This window comes from Ailuropoda melanoleuca, chromosome 8 (assembly GCF_002007445.2).
Source record: "Ailuropoda melanoleuca isolate Jingjing chromosome 8, ASM200744v2, whole genome shotgun sequence".
NCBI classification, from domain to species: domain Eukaryota; kingdom Metazoa; phylum Chordata; class Mammalia; order Carnivora; family Ursidae; genus Ailuropoda; species Ailuropoda melanoleuca.
Window position 1 is genome coordinate 51437775 of NC_048225.1, and position 16590 is coordinate 51454364.

At 35.9% G+C, this 16590-nt stretch overlaps 1 protein-coding gene across 3 annotated transcripts in view; it reads left to right on the forward strand.

Annotated features, from left to right (window-relative positions):
• Nucleotides 1-16590, forward strand: part of RSF1 (remodeling and spacing factor 1) — a 143943-nt gene that overhangs the window by 33717 nt on the left and 93636 nt on the right. For all 3 annotated transcript variants that reach the window (XM_034666286.1, XM_034666285.1, XM_011221070.3), the window contains exon 2: nucleotides 7318-7409. In XM_034666286.1, coding sequence (XP_034522177.1) covers nucleotides 7318-7409 — 92 coding nt within the window. The remainder of the gene's footprint in view (nucleotides 1-7317; nucleotides 7410-16590) is intronic.

Consider the following 16590-nt stretch of genomic DNA (forward strand, 5'->3'; position numbering starts at 1 on the left):
TAAATTGTTAACCTAGAATGTTAGCAATTGGTACATCTAGATGAAGGGTGTACTAGTCTTTCGACTTTTCACTATGTTTGAATTTGTTGGGGGAAAAGTGCTCCTCCTCCTAAAATACTATCACATCACTCTTTCTGTCTTTTTAATATATTTATTTGAGAGAGAGAGCACGCGCATGAGCACAAGTGGGTGGGGGAAGGGCAAAAGGCGAGAGAGAAGTAGACTCCCTGCTGAGCAGGGAGTCTGACTTAGGGCTCGATCCCAGGACCCTGAGATCATGAACTGAGCTGAAGGCAGATGCTTAACTGACTGAGCCACCCAGTGCCCCTATTTCTTTATTTTTAAATTTGTTTTGGGTCTTTCTCTCCCTTCTTCCCTATATACTCCTTAAGTCTTTCAAGGATATTAAATTGAGTAGAGAGAAAAGAGAGAAGGAAAATAACATCTGATTAGAGTTGAAGGCGTATCGTACTGGAAACCATTGCTTCAGGTATCTCAGATTTCCCTCTGCCAGGGTGCTGTTCCTTAAGTATAAGGAAAAAGAAACCTTTTAGAAACTGACTAATGTGAGTGTGGCTCACATCATCTTACCCAGAGACAGGCCTTTCCTCCCTATAAAGAAATATCTACCTTCTCCTTCAGGAAGGAGTGCTGAATTGCATGGTTGGCACACTGATTACTTTCTTTGTAGCAGAGACATTTTCACAGTTTTGATTCTGAAATAATCTGATCCATGTTTGGTTTCTCCACCTATAAGGGAACAGCAGTATGGTTCCAGAAGAAACTCACAAACCTAAAGTGGAGCTGCAGATACCCCTTGGTTTGTCTGCCTGCATAACAGCTCTTCTTGGATTTATTTTTCCCATTATGATAATAAGCTGAGTTTAGTGATTTATATTATACTTACTTGGCATCTCTGAACTATTGTTTTTCAGAGAGTGGCCTAAGTTACAGTTCATTGTCTCAAGCCATTTACTTTTCAGAAAATTTTAGAATGATTGATTAAGTGAATTATTTGAAGATAAGGTATATAAATTATATAATAATTATTTCAAGGATCAAGTGGTCTGTGGGAATAGTCTCATAATTGCTCAAGCTGTGCTCCCTCAACAGAGTTTGGAAAAACTGGGCAGGAAGTAAAAAGTTTATTGTAAGGTTAACTTTTAATCATTGTATCTGAAATCACTGTTCTTTGATCAATGACCTAATATGAAATCAACCATTTTTGTGACAAAGTGTATCTTTGCTTACAAGTATAGAGGACGTTTAAGTAAAAGACTTTATTGAGTACTGAAAAGAATTCTAACATGTAGTTATGAGCTGCTGTAAATTTCGACCATTTAGAAAGTAGAATTATAAGTAGTAAGACTAGAATTGTAGAAGCAGCAGCATTATTAAGGCTTGGTGCTGGAAAGATGCTTTAGAAAAATGTCCAAATATAGAACATGTTTGGGTGATTGGTTCAGTTATATGGTCTGGGATTCTACCACTTTTTGCCACTTCATGCCTACATCATCTTGGCAGGGCCTTCATGAATTCACACGGCCCTGACCTTTTCTTCTGCTTCAGAATCTTTCACCTCCTCAGGCCTTGTGAAAGAAATGGGTCAGTTAAAGGTTATATATCAAACTATGATGTGAAAGGTAGAGATCTTAGTTCAATTGTGACAAAACCCGTATTTTTCAGAATGACATAGAGTTGGTTAAGATATAGATTATATCTATAGAAGGAAGTTAATTACCTAATATTTCGGCAGTGAGACTGTTTAGAAAATGTTCCCGGTGATAAATAAGTGAGTTCACAGATTGTCACTGTGTTTTTTAGAAAACGATCATGTGTTTTAAGAATATGATCAGTAATTTATAGCTGCACTGTCCAAAGTCATAGCCACTTACCATGTGTGTATATTTAAATTTCATTTAAAAAAATTTAAGGTGTAGGGGCACCTGGGTAGCTCAGTCAGCTGGGCGTCTGCCTTCAGCTGAGGTCGTGATCCCAGGGTCCTGCTCCGTGGGGAGCCTGCTTCTCCATCTCCCTCTGCCTGTTTCTCCCTCTCCCTCTGCCTGCCATTGTCCCTGCTTGTGCTTGCTCTCTATCTGTCAAATAAATAAGTAAAATCTTTAAAAAAAAAAACACAAAAAACCAAAAGTGTAGCCCGTCGGTTTTATTAGCCACTGATCAGGTGTTGCTGTAGTCACATATAGATGGCTACTATATTGGAAAGTGCAGATAAATAGACTCTTTCCATCATCATGGAATGGTCTGTTGAATAGACAACATGTTTAGAGAATACAGAGTATGGGAATTTTAATATTTTCAGTTTAACTATGATGTTGGTTAATTTTTCTTTTGAAGTTTTTGCCTGCTTCTTATCAACTGGCACAATTTTAAGAGCTACTAATATCCATAAAGGTGCTCAGCTTGTCAGTTCTATTTGTTTGTTTTTCAATTAGCTAACCTGTAGTAGAGCACTAGTTTCAGATGTAGCGTTCAACAATCCATTGGTTGTGTATGACGCCCAGAGTGTCAGTTCTATTTGTAACAAAAAATATAAGCAAATCAGGTGTTAACTTAGACCTATTATGGTGATTATTTTGCAATATATACACATGTTGAATTATTATGTCGCATACCTGAAATTAATATAATGTTATATGTCAGTTATATCTAAAAAATGTAAGTAAATTATTAGCAAATCGTGGGTTATGAATTTTAGTTTTAAATATGCCACCTCTGTATGATCCACTACAGTAACCACTAGCCATAAGTGGCTCTTGAGCACTTGAATATGGCTAGTGTGAAATGAGATGTGCTGTAAGTATAAAATGCACACTATGTTTTGAATGCTTGGTCCAAAAAATAAGATGTAAATTGAGTGAAGGGGGTCAAAAGGTACAGACTTCTAGCTATAAAATTAATAAGTCATGGGAATATAATGTACATCATGGTGGCTACATTTAGTAATACTGTATTGCCTGTTAGAAAGTTGCTAAGAGGGGTGCCTGGGTGGCTCATTTGGTTAAGCGTCTGCCTATGGCTAAGGTCATGATCTCAGGTTCCTGGGATCGAGCCCCACATTAGGCTCCCTGCTCAGTGGGGAGCCTGCTTCTCCCTCTCCCTCTGCCACTCCCCCCGCTTGTGCTGTCTCTCTCTCTCTCTCAAATAAATAAAATCTTTAAAAGAAAAAAAAGTTGCAAAGAGTAAATCTTAAAAATTCTTATCACAGAAATTTTTTATAGGCATGTAAGGCAGTAGATGATAATTAGATTTATTGTGAACATATTTCAGTGTATACAAATATTGGATCACTGTGTTGTACAGTTGAAAATAATATAATGTTATATGTCAGTTATACCACAATTAAAAAAATATATCAAGTAAAAAATATGTAAAATATCTGGTATTTTAAATCCTCAGTATATATTGAAATAACATTGGTATATATAATGTTAAATAAAATACATTATTAAAGTTAATTTTGACCTCCTTATTTTTATGAATGAACTACTAGAAAATTTGAAATTATGTGGCTCATCTTATATTTGTTAGTGCTGTGCAAGAGCCAATGCTCTAATAAGGAAATCAAGTAATAAATAATTTATTTCTACATGCCTAAATCAACAAGGATTATATTTGTCAAGTGGGCCAAAAACTATTTTTTTGGTGTATATTTATTTTCATCCTGTTAGATTTTTAGAAATAGTACCAATTGTATCAAAATGTTTTTTGTGATTTTATATATCTATGATATGGAAGATATGTATAAAACACTGATATAAGTTTTAGCGAACTGCTAAGGGATTGATACAGGCAGTGTGAATATTTTGGGCCTTTCAAGGACAAACATGTTGCTGGAATCCTTGGAAGGCTATCACAGAGACTTTAGGCCTTTTATTGATGAGACACTGAAAGAGAAATATGATTCAAGTAGAGAGAAAACAGTAAGCTGGAGGGCTTAAATAAAGCCCAGATAGGTAGTGGTCTGGGTATGTGAACAGGCCAGAATGATTTGAATCAAGGATTTCAGTCTAAAAATGAGAGAGGAGGATTGGAGAGTTCGGTTGAGACTGATTTATGAGACTCTGAGGCTACGATAAGAAATTTGGATGAGTTTAATATAGGAATTTAGGAGCCAGAAAAGGTGTCAGTGAATGAGAAGTGTTATAAAAACAGTATTTTTGGAAGGTTGGTTTGGTTATAAGAGATTATCATAGCTATTTTTCTGACGTGAGACGGTAGTGTGATATCCTGGAGAAATTGGGGGAAAGAGGGAGCAGGGTTGAGATGTATGATGGCAGAATCATCAAGACTGTTGTGTTTGGGGAAAGCAGAAAAGGAAAAATTGAAACAGGCCTTGGTTCCTCAAGGATCACAATAGAAGTAAAAATAAAGATGTTTTAGCTTTATGTAATGTTTGTTTTTATACTTTTAAAACTGTAAGATAGCTAATGTAGCCCTTTACAGATGAGGAGTCTGACATTCAGTGTTTAAAGAACTTCACCAGAAGAATCCTAGTCACCTTGTATTAAGTGGTAGAGCTGACAACTCTGAGCTCTGGTCTTTTTTTTCCTACTGTGTTGTCTTGACATCTACTCAGTTGCCTAGCCAGTGTCTAAGGTTTTCTTGACTTTCTCTATAGCTTTGCACAACCAGTGAATCACAAAATTCTATTATTTGTTTCCTAAACATTTCTCAGATCTGCCCACTTCTGCCTATACCACCTCTACCTAAGTTCAGGTTACTCCCATCTTCCTACCTCCTAAAACAGGCAAGCAAATAAAAGCTGTTTTCCTGCAATTCAGTTGCTTTCTAAAATGCAGAGAGCACTCTCTTGCCTAAACTTTTAAATAAAATGTAAACTTCTTAGCCTGGACATCTTTTTTTTTTTTTTTTAATTGTACCACAGTTTATTTTTAAATTAAATTAAATTAATTTTAAAAGCTTTTTTTAATTTGAGTATAGTTAACATACAATGTTACATTAGTTTCAGGTGTGTAACATAGTGATTTTTTTTATTATAATAATTTTTTTTATTATGTTAGTCACCATACAGTACATCTCTGGTTTTTGATATAAAGTTCGATGATTCCGCTCTTCATGATCATGACCTTTTTTTTGTGCCCATGCCTCCACTTCCGTGATCATTTTATTTTTTAGTCTTTTGCATTTGCTGTTACTTCTGTACATAATGTCCTTTCCCCCCTTTTCTCTGCTCCACCCTCAATCCCAAACTTAGGTTTGGGCTTAGTATAATAGTTTACTACTTGTCTATAACCACTCCTCCTGTGCTTCTCCCCGACCCCCACCTCCAACCCACCCACTGTCTAACCCCCTAAGAAGACTCATTAAAGATGGAGGCTTTTTCTCATGTATTGGTAGTGGCCCCACAGAAATTTGTTGAGTGGGTGAATGTTTTTATACTTCAGGGTCATTTCAAGTTAAAATTAGCTTTAGTGGAGAATGAAGAGTCTGAAAGAATGACTGAAAATTAGTCCATCATTTCCCAACCTGTTCTTTAGAGCACTTGATTCCTAAGATAAGATAGTGTATGTTTCACACTAAAAAATTCCATGATGAAATATAGTAGGGAATGTGCAGATTATATCCTTTTCTTGGATATTCACAATGCACATAAGATTAATCAATAAAGACGTCAAGAACTCCTGCAGTAAAACAACAACAACAACTTTTTTTTGGGATCCAGTATTTTTCTAATGTACTTGATTATAGAACCTTTTTAGAGAGTATACCTCCAATTTCTCTTAGGTCACTAGTGGTATTTGGTATTTGGGAAATGCTAAATTTGATAGGCATGTATGTGTTTCCTTTATTTCCCTTGAATCTAACTCATATAATTAAACAACCTAATCAGATCATGCCCAAGGGATATATGGAACTCTGGTTGTTCACAGTTAGAAGAGAAAACCTGAGGGAAGATAAAACAATCTTCAAATATTTGAAGGAAATTTTGAATTTTGAAGGAAATATTATAAGAGTAAGAACCAGGGAAGGAAGGTGTAGGAAGGCAGATTTTGACCATTATAAGGCTAACTTTCTAATGACTAGAACTTCAGAAGATAAGTCAGTTTTCTGTCCCTAGAGGTTGTCAAATGAAGATCCATAGGGATGCTATAAAGGACTTTAGCACTTAAGAGAAGGTATAGGTTGAAAGAGTAGTTTTGTGAAATAGTTTGAAAATCATTAGACTCTATTTCTGAGATATCCATCAACTTGGAATTTATATTCCTTGATTCTTTTCTAATTCTATGGATCTATGTCTTGGTCTGCAATCTCAGTAAATTATCCAAATATGTGTTATGAGAAATAAATACTATTAGAAATTTTAGTTTTATGGTTCAGGGCTTTTACTTGATGGTATTTTTTTTTTATAGGCTTTATTTTATAGAGCAGTTTTAGATTCACAGAAATAGCACAAAGTACAGAGAATTCACATATACTCTCTTCCCCAGCACATAGAACCTCCCCACTATCCACACCCTGGCAACACAGAAGTACATTTGTTACAATTGATGAACATACATTGACACATCATATCGCTCAGAAATCCACAGCTTACATTCAAGTGTATTTTTTTTTTTTTTTTAGATTTTTTATCTCTTCATTTGAGAGCGAGCGAGAGCTCGAACAGGATGGAGGGTCACAGGGAGAGGGAGAAGCAGGCTTCCCACTGAGCAGAGAGAGAGCCTGACAAGGGGCTCCAACCCAGGACCCCAGGATTGTGACCTGAGTCAAAAGCAGACACTTAACCAACTGAGCCATCCAGGCGCCCCTCAGGTTCACTCTTACTTGATAATACTTTGAAAGAGAATGTGAATGAATATTCCTTCTCATCTTTAAGAGAGTGGTTTTCAGTTATTTCTTGCCCTAGTTTAGTCTTTTCTGATTCAGGGTCTAAAAGATAGCTAAAATCAACATCATCTGTTTTGAAAATGTATTCAGAGTTGGGGAAAGTTAGTTTCCTTCTTTTTTCTTTCTTTCTTTCTTTCTTTCTTTCTTTCTTTCTTTCTTTCTTTCTTTCTTTCTTCTTTCTTTCTTTCTTTCAAGATTTTATTTATTTATTTGGCAGAGAGAGAGCACAAGGAAGGGGAGCAGCAGGAAGAGGGAGAGGGAAAAGCAGGTACTGGACCCTAGGATGTGGTGTTCAATCCCAGGATCCCTGGGATCATGACGTGACTCTTAACCAACTGAGCCACCCAGGTGTCCTGGGAAAGTTTTTTTTTTTTTTTTTTTTTTCATCTTAAATGTTTATAAACGTTTTATTCTGCTGGCTAACAGTATTTTTTTGTTTTTTTTAAGTACCAAAAGAATTGGTGGAGCTCCATTTGAAGTTGATGAGGAAGATTGGCAAATCTGTTACAGCAGACAGATGGGAAAAATATTTGATCAAGGTAAATTTTAACCTTCTCTGTTACTGAAATATTACTTTAGCATAAATTGATGTGGTTCTTAATATGCTTAACTTTTAAAATGGTCTACTAAAGATTGTAAAATAGGGCTTAGAAATCCAGATAATTGCTATTAGTCTGTGATTCTCTTCTGCAGCTACTAAGCCAGTCTTTAGTCCTAAGGTTAGGTTTCAGAGGCGTTCTGTCTCTCTTGTGCCTAACACTGTGCCCAGAACTCTTCATGTCTTCTCTCATTAAATCTTTAAAATCATCCTGATAAATCAAGTAAGACATAGATAAGGCAAAGAAAGTTGTCCTTTTTCCTTGAGATCACGCCATATGCATAGACAGAACCAGGCTTTGTCTGTTACTTAAAAGGTAAAATGTCCTAACACCTTTAAGTCAAGTATAGGAGACTTCAAAGTTACCTATAAGGCCAAACCTATCTTTAGTGAGAACAACCTGGGCAATCAGAACAGTGTTGCTTTATGATAAACCCTATTACAGGCAAGACCATTTAGAAAAATTTTCTGAAATTGCATCCAAACTTTGAAAACTACAGTTTTTGGAAGCCTAAGCTGATGTATGTACCTACCTCAAAGATACCTTTTGGGAGTATTTTGAATTCTGTAACATCCAATGAATGTTAGGTGATTTTTTTGGTATTTTGAAAACTTTGTACTTTTCTTATGTTTTAAATATATGTGTTTATATACCCATGTATTTTCATATCTGTTTTCTTTTGGAGGGAGTTGTGCATATGACTTTAGAGCACTATGAAAAGAGGAACCATCAGGGAGCAAAAGTTGCTTGTTTTTACTATAAAAATCACATGTACTTTTCCAGTTATCTTTGCTGTATTATACACCATTCCAAATTAAGTGACATGAAACAGTAATCAATTTAATCAGCTCACTGATTCTCTGGGTCAGGAATTTAGAAAGGTTCAGTACTTTGTTCCCCCCCCCCTTTTTTTTTAAAGTAGGCTCCACGTCCATGGAGCCCAATGTAGGGCTTGAACTCATGACTGAGTTTGAGGCCTGAGCTGAGATCAAGAGTTGATGCTTAACCAACTGAACCACCCAGGCACCCCAGCACTTTGTTCCTTTTTATGCCTGAATAATGTTCCATCATATTCATATACCACTTTTTATTTATCAGCTTACCAATTCATGATATTTGGCTTGTTTCCATCTTTTGGCTGTTATGAAAAGTGCTGCTATGAATACTTATATAGAGGTTTTGGGTAGACATGTGATTTATGTTGCTGCAGATGTTGGGAAATTGTTCTTTTTGATGGCTGAGTNTGATAGCTGAGTAATATTCCATTGTATATATGGACCACATCTTCTTAATCCAGTCATCTGTTGAAGGGCATCTCGCCTCCTTGCACAGTTTAGCTATTGTGGACAATNGCTCCTTCCATGATTTGGCTATTGTGGACAATGCAGCTATGAACATTGGGGTGCATATGGCCCTTCTCTTTACTACGTCTGTATCTTTGGGGTAAACACCCAGTAGTGCAATTGCTGGATCATAGGGTAGCTCAATTTTTAACTTTTTAAGGGACCTCCACACTGCTTTCTGATGTGGCTGTACTAACTTGCATTCCCACCAACAGTGTAAGAGGGATCCCCTTTCTCCACATCCTCCAACATTTGTTGTTTCCTGCCTTGTCAATTTTTGCCATTCTGACTGGCGTAAGNCTTGTCTATCTTTGCCATTCTAACTGGCGTAAGGTGGTATCTCAGTGTGGTTTTGATTTGAATTTCCCTGATGGCTAATGATTTTGAACATTTTTTCATGTGTCTGTTAGCCATTTGTATGTCTTCATTGGAAAATTGTTCATATCTTTTGCCCATTTTTTGATTTGATTATTTGTTTCCCGTGTATTGAGTTTGAGAAGTTCTTTTTAGATCTCGGATACTAATCTTTTATCTGTAGTGGACTGGAGGAGATAATGCTAAGCGAAATAAGCAGAGAAAGACAATTATCATATGGTTTCACTCATTTATGGAACATAAGAAGTAGGAAGATCGGTAGGAGAAGAAAGGGAAGAAAGGGGGGGTAAACATGAGAGACTGTGGACTCTGGGCAACAAACTGAGGGCTTCAGAGGGGAGGGGGGTGGGGGAATGGGATAGGCTGGTGATGGGTATTAAGGAGGGCACGTATTGCATGGTGCACTGGGTGTTATGCGCAAGTAATGAATCATGGAACTTTACATAAAAAACTAGGGATGTACTGTATGGTGACTAACATAATAAAAAATTATTATTTAAAAAAAAGACGTGATTTATTTCTTATATCTAGAGTGGAATTGCTGGGTCATATGGTAATTCTGTGTTTAACTGTTTGAGGAACTACCAGACTATTTTCCAGAGCTGCAGCATTTTACATTACCACTAAGAATTTATGAGGGTTCCAACTTTTCCACATCCTTCCTCACCAACACTTACTATTGATGGATTGATTTTAACCATCCTAGTGAGTCTAAAGTGTTCTCATTGTAGTTTTGATTTGCATTTTCCTTATGACTAAATGATGTTGAGCATTCTTTTCATATGCTTGTTGGCTGTTGTATATCTTTGAGAAAATGTGGAAAAATGCCTACTCCTATCCTCCATTGTTTAGTTGGTTGTTTGTCTTTTTGTTCTTGAGTTGTAAGAGCTCTTTATATATTGTGCATACTAGACCCTCACCAGGTACATGATTTTGCATACATTTTCTCCTGTTTTGTGTTTTGTCTTTTTACTTTCTACATAATGTTCTTCATGCACGAAAGTTTTAATTTTGATGAAATCCAATATATTTTTTTTCTTTTGTGGCTAGGGCTTTGGTGTCTAACTAAGAAGCTATTGCCCAACCCAAGATCATGAAGATATAATTCTATAATCTATACTAACAGTTCTGTACGTTTAGATTTTATGTTTAGATCTATGATCTCTTTTAAGTTAATTTTTGTATAGTCTATAAGATAGGGGTTCAGCTACATTCTTTGGATGTGGATACCCAGTTGTTGCATTACCATTTTTGAAAAGACCATTCTTTCCCATATTTGATTACCTTGACATCCTTGTAGAAAGTCAGTTGACCATAAAGATAACAGTTTATTTCTGAAGTCTTTATTCTATCGTCTTTTTTTTAGGATTTTATTTATTTATTTGACAGAAAGATGGAGAGAGCCAGAGAGCACAAGTTGGGGGAATGACAGAGGGAGAGGGAGAAGCAGGTTCCCGATGCAGGGCTCAACTCCAGGACCCTGGGATCATGACCTGAGCTGAAGGCTGGTGCTTAACTGACTGAGCCACCCAGGCATCCCTCTGTTGTCTTATTATATGTCATCATTTATGCCAGAACCATACTGTCTTGATTACTATAGCTTTGTGATAAATTTTGAAATTGTTCTTTTTCAAGATTGTTTTGGCTGTTTTGCTTCCCATGCATTTTCTTAATGAGTTTGAATATCAACTTGTTTATTTCTGCAAAAATGCTAGCTGTGATTTAGAAAGGGTTAGGTATAATCTGTAGATAAATTTGGGGAGTATTGGCCTCTTAACAAAAATAAATCTTCTGATCCAAGAAAATAGGATGTCTGTAAAAATATTTAGGTCTATAATTCCTTTCAGGAACATTTTATAGTTTACTGAGTACAGTTTTACACTTAAGTTGTTCAATTCCTTAGTATTTTCTTCGTTTTGGTGCTGTTATAAATGTAATTGTTTTCTTAATTTCATTTTTGGATCATTCATTGCTAATGTTAGAATTACAACTGATTTCTGTATATTAATCTTGTATCTTGCAACTTTGCTAAACTTGATAATTAGCTCAAATAGTTTTATTGTGTATTTTTAAGATCTTCTATATATAAGATGATGTCATCTGCAAATCTAGATAGTTTTCCTTCCTCTCTTGCAATCTGGAGATCCTTTATTACATTTTCTGGCATAATTGCTCTCACTAGAACCTCTGGTACACTGTTGTGTAGAAATGATGAGAGCAGACGTCACGTTTGTGATCCTAGGAGAAGTTTTTCAATATTTTAAGATTTAGTATGATACTAGATTTGTGGTTTTCACAGATGTTCTTTATCAGGTTGAGAAAGATCTCTTCCTAGTATGTTGAGTATTTTTATCATGAAAGGTGTTAGATTTTGTCAGATGTTTTTTCTGCATCTATTGAGGTAAGCTTTTTTCCCCTTTATTAACATGGTGTATTACTTTGATTAATTTTCATATGTTGAAACTGTAGTCCTGTAGTCAATCTCATTTGGTCATGGTTCATAAACCTTTTTATATGTTGCTAGATTTGGTTTGCTTATTTATTATTGAGGATTTTTGTGTCTATATTCATAAGGGGTACTGATGTGTTGTTTTCTTTAGATGTCTGTGGCCTCATAGAATTAGTTGCAAATTATTTCCTCTATTTTTGGTAAGTGTTCATGAAGTATTAATGTTAATTCTTTAAACATTTATTAGAATCTAGCAGTGAAGCCATCTGGGCTTGGGATTTTCTTTGTTGGAATTTTTGTTTTTGTTTGTTTACTCAGTCTCTTTTCTAAGTTCAGATTTGTATTTCTGCTTGAGTCAATTTCAGTAGCTTGTGTCTCCCTAGGAAATTGTTCATTTTATCTAGCTTATCTAGCTTATTGGCATTTAATTGTTCATAGTATTCATTTGTAATCTTATTTATGTATAAATAGTTGTAATATCCCATCTTTCCTTATTTTACTAGTTCTGTGTGTTCTTTTTTTTCTTGGTCAGCATAGCTATAGGTTTATCAATTCTGTTGATCTTTTAAAAACCACTTTATGGTTTTTATTGAATTTCCCTGTTGTTTTTCTATTTTCTTTTCATTTCCATTGAGTTTAGTTTGCTCTTTTCTGGTATTAAGGTGGAAGTTTAGGTTATTGATTTGTGATCTTCCTCTTCTATTTAACATAGACATTTTCAGCTGTTATATTCCATCTTTACTCCTTGCTTTAGCTTCATTCCATCAATTGGTATGTTATATTTAATTTTCTTTCATCTCAACTGTTTTCCCATTTCTCTTGTGGTTTCTTCTTTGACCTATTATTTAGTTGTATGTTGTTTAATTTCTACAAACATGTAAATTTTGCCAATTCCTTTTCCTGTTACTAGTTTCTAATTTCAGACTATTATGTAGAACATACTTTGTGTGATTTTGATCCAGTTAATTTTGTTGACACTTGTTTTATGGCCTTACTTAACATGTGTGTAGATGTATATGTGTGTGTATGGTTGTATAAAAGGTCCTTCAATATTAAAAAATAATTTTTCTACTTAGGAATTTAGCGAGGTTTGCTAATTTCATATTTATATTTACTGTCTTTTCTGAGATTTCTGATGTTTAAGACTTTTGCTGCCCTATAAATAAAATTTATGCACAACACACACCTAAGTACAGATAGATATTTTTCCCTTACCCTTTCTGAATGCTGAAGTCTCTGCTATTTTATTAAAGAACAATAAACTCTTCCTTAATTCTTTATTTCCCTTTAGCTTTCACCCATCCTTCCTTTTCTGCTTTGTATTAGTTGTGTGTTCCTTTCATGACAAATGACCTCAGAACCTTTCTGGTGAACACAATGAATATCAAGTCTGCCATTCTCTGAGTTGTGCCTAATGCTCAGCACATCCCAAGCCATGTTCTCCCTGGTGTCCGTTGGTTGAAGTTTTCTAGGTGCAGTCTGAAACTGGCCGTGGTATGAAGAGGGCAAAGAGATACAAAAGAAAGAAGCAGAGTACTCCAGATTGATATTGTGGCTGGTCACTAATATGAAAGAAGTCCTGTGATTGTTTGGATTTGTATATTTGCTCCTTGAGGTCTTCCTTGGATCACTTTCCAGATAAACTGTTTGAACTCATCTCAAGTCCTGCTTTTGTTGGAAATCAAAATTTGATAAAGTGCTTAACAAAATGGAATACCATAATATCCAATTAACATATTAAAATATGCTCAGCATTATTAGTTATGAAAATGATATCAGTAAGTAAGGAACACATGTAAGATATTTTCCTAAAGTGCCATTTTCTGGTGAATAGGGGATATTGCACTGCAGGGTACTCCAGGACCTCCTCTTCGTAAAGTCACTACTTTAAAGAGCAGAAGACATAGCTGACTTTCTTTCTTTTTTTTTTTTTTTAAGATTTTATTTATTTATTCGACAGAGATAGAGACAGCCAGCGAGAGAGGGAACACAAGCAGGGGGAGTGGGAGAGGACGAAGCAGGCTCATAGCAGAAGAGCCTGATGTGGGGCTCGATCCCATAACGCCGGGATCACGCCCTGAGCCGAAGGCAGACGCTTAACCGCTGTGCCACCCAGGCGCCCCATAGCTGACTTTCTTAACACTCAGAAACAGACACAGGGAGGCAGACAAAATAAGGAGACAGAGTAATTTATCCCAAATGAAAGAACAGGACAAGACATGGCCAGAGATACAAAACAGGTATAAGTAATATGCCTAATAGAGAATTTAAAGCAGTTATCACAGTGATACTTACTGGACTTGAGAAAAGAGTGGAAGACATGAGTGAGACCCCTAACATAGAGATATGGGATAACATAGAAGAGATAAAGGGCTTAAAAAATGAAGTCAGAAACATGCTTGATGGAATGCATAGCAGGATGGAAGAAGCAGAGGAAGAAATTAGTGACCTAGAAGACAAAGTGATGGAAAGTAATCAAACTGAACAGAAGAGAGAAAAAAGAATTATATAAAAGAATAGACTTAGGAAACTCAGTGACTTATCAAGCATAATAACATTCATATTATAGGAATCCCAGAGAAGGAGAGAGAAAAAAGAGGGCAGAAAATTTATTTGAAGAAATGACAGATGAAAACTTCCCTAATCTGGGGAAGGAAACAGCATCAAGATCCAGGAGGCACAGAGAATTCCATCAAAATCAACAAAAGCAGTCCCAAACCAAGACATATTGTAATTAAATTTGTCAAGTATAGTGATGAAGAAAAAATCTTAAATGCAGCAAGACAAAGGTAGGCAGTAACTTACAAGGGAAAACCCATAAGGCTAGCAGGAGTTTTTTCAGCAGAGTCTTTGCAAGTCAGAAGGGAGTGGCATGATATATTCATTCAAAGTGCTGAATTGGAAAAATCTGCATCCAAGAATACTCTATCCAGCAAGGCTGTCATTCAAAATAGAAGGAGAGATGAAGAGTTTCTCAGACAAATAAAAAGTAAAGGAGTTCATGGGTGCCTGGGTGTCTCAGTGAGTTAAGTGTCTGCCTTTGGCTCAGGTCGTGATCCCAGGGTTCTGGGATCAAGTCCCGCATGGGGCTCTGCTTCTCCCTCTTCCCCTCCCCCCGACACACATGCCCCCCCTCCCCTAAAAATAAAAAAAAAATCGTAAAAAAAAAGTAAAGGAGTTCATGACCACTAAATCAGCCCTGTGAGAAATATTAAAGGGGACTCTTTGAATGGAAAGGGGAGAAACAAAAACAGTGAAAATGAATATTTCTGTAAAAAAATAAGTCAGGATGCTCACAAAAAATTATAAAATATAATAATATATACCTACAAATGGGTGGCTCAGTCAGTTAAGCATCTGACTCTTGATCTCAGCTCAGGTCTTATTCTCAGGGTCATGAGTTCAAGACCCACCTTGGGCTGCACGCTGGGCATGGAGCCCACTTAAAAAAAAAAAAAGCAACATGCACCTAAAATCTAGGGAGGAGAGAAGAAAAAAGTGGGTTCAAACTTAAATGACCATCAGCTTAATGTAGGCACCTATATGTACAGAGGTTGTAGAGAAACCTAATGGTAACCATATATCAGAAACCACTAATAAACCTACAAAGAATGAAGAAAAAGAAAACCAAATATATCACTAAAGAAAACCAGCAAAATGTGAAAGACAAGAAAGGATCAGAGAAAATCTTTGGAAACAACCACAAAAAAAGCAATAAAATGGCCATATCTATCGCTAATTGCTTCTAATTTAAATGAATTTAATAGTCCAGTGAAAAGTCATAAGGTGACAGGATGGATTAAAAAACAAGTCCCATCTATATGCTGCCTACAAGAGACTCATTTTACACCAAAAGACACCTACAGATTGAAAGTGAGGTAATGGAGAAACATCTATCATGCAGATGAATGCCAAAAGAAAGCCTGAATAGCAATATTTATATCAGACAAAACAAACTTTAAAACAGTCTTTGTAACAAGACATAAAGAAGGACATGATATAAAGAAGGCACAATCCAACAAGAAGGTATAATTGTAAATACTTTTGCACCCCACATAGGAGCACCCAAATACATAAAAAGTTAACAGACCTAAGGAACTAATCAATAGTAATACAGTAATACTAGGAGACTTTAACACCCCACTTACATCAATCGACAGGTCATCCAAACAGAACATCAGCAAGGAAACAGTGCCTTTGAATGACACACTAGAGGAGATGGATTTATCAGATACATTCAGAACATTCTATCCTAAAACATCAGAATGCACATTCTTTTCGAGTGTGCGCTGATCGTTCTTCGGAATAGAGATAAAACCAGTCTCAACAACTTGAAGAAGATTGAAGTCATACCATGCGTCTTCTCTGACCACAATGCTATGAAATGAGAAACCAGGAGAAAAAATCTGGAAAGATCACAAATACATGGACGTTAAATAACATGCTCTTAAACAATGAATGGGTCAACCAGGAAGTAAAAGAAGTTAAAAAGTACATTGAAACAAATGAAAATGGAAACACAATGGTCCGAAAACTGTAGGTTGCAGCAAAAGAGGTTCTAAGCGGAACGTTTATAACGGTATAGATCTATGTTAAGAAGCAAGAAAAAACTCAAACAACCTAACCTTACACTTAAGAGAGCTAGACAAAAGAACAACAAATGAAACCTAAAACCAGTAGAAGGAAGGAAATAATAAAGGTTAGAGCAGAAAGAATTGATATAGAAACTAAAAAACCAAAGGAACAGATTAATGAAACCGGGAGCTGGATCTTTGAAAACAAATCAATGATTGATAAACCTCTCGCCAGACTTATCAAGAAAAAAAGAAAGGATTCAAAATCATAAAGGTGAGAGGAGAAATAATGGTCAACACCATAGATTTACAAACAATTATAAGAGAATATTATGAAAAACTATATGCCAACAAACTGGACAACCTAGGGGAAATGGCTA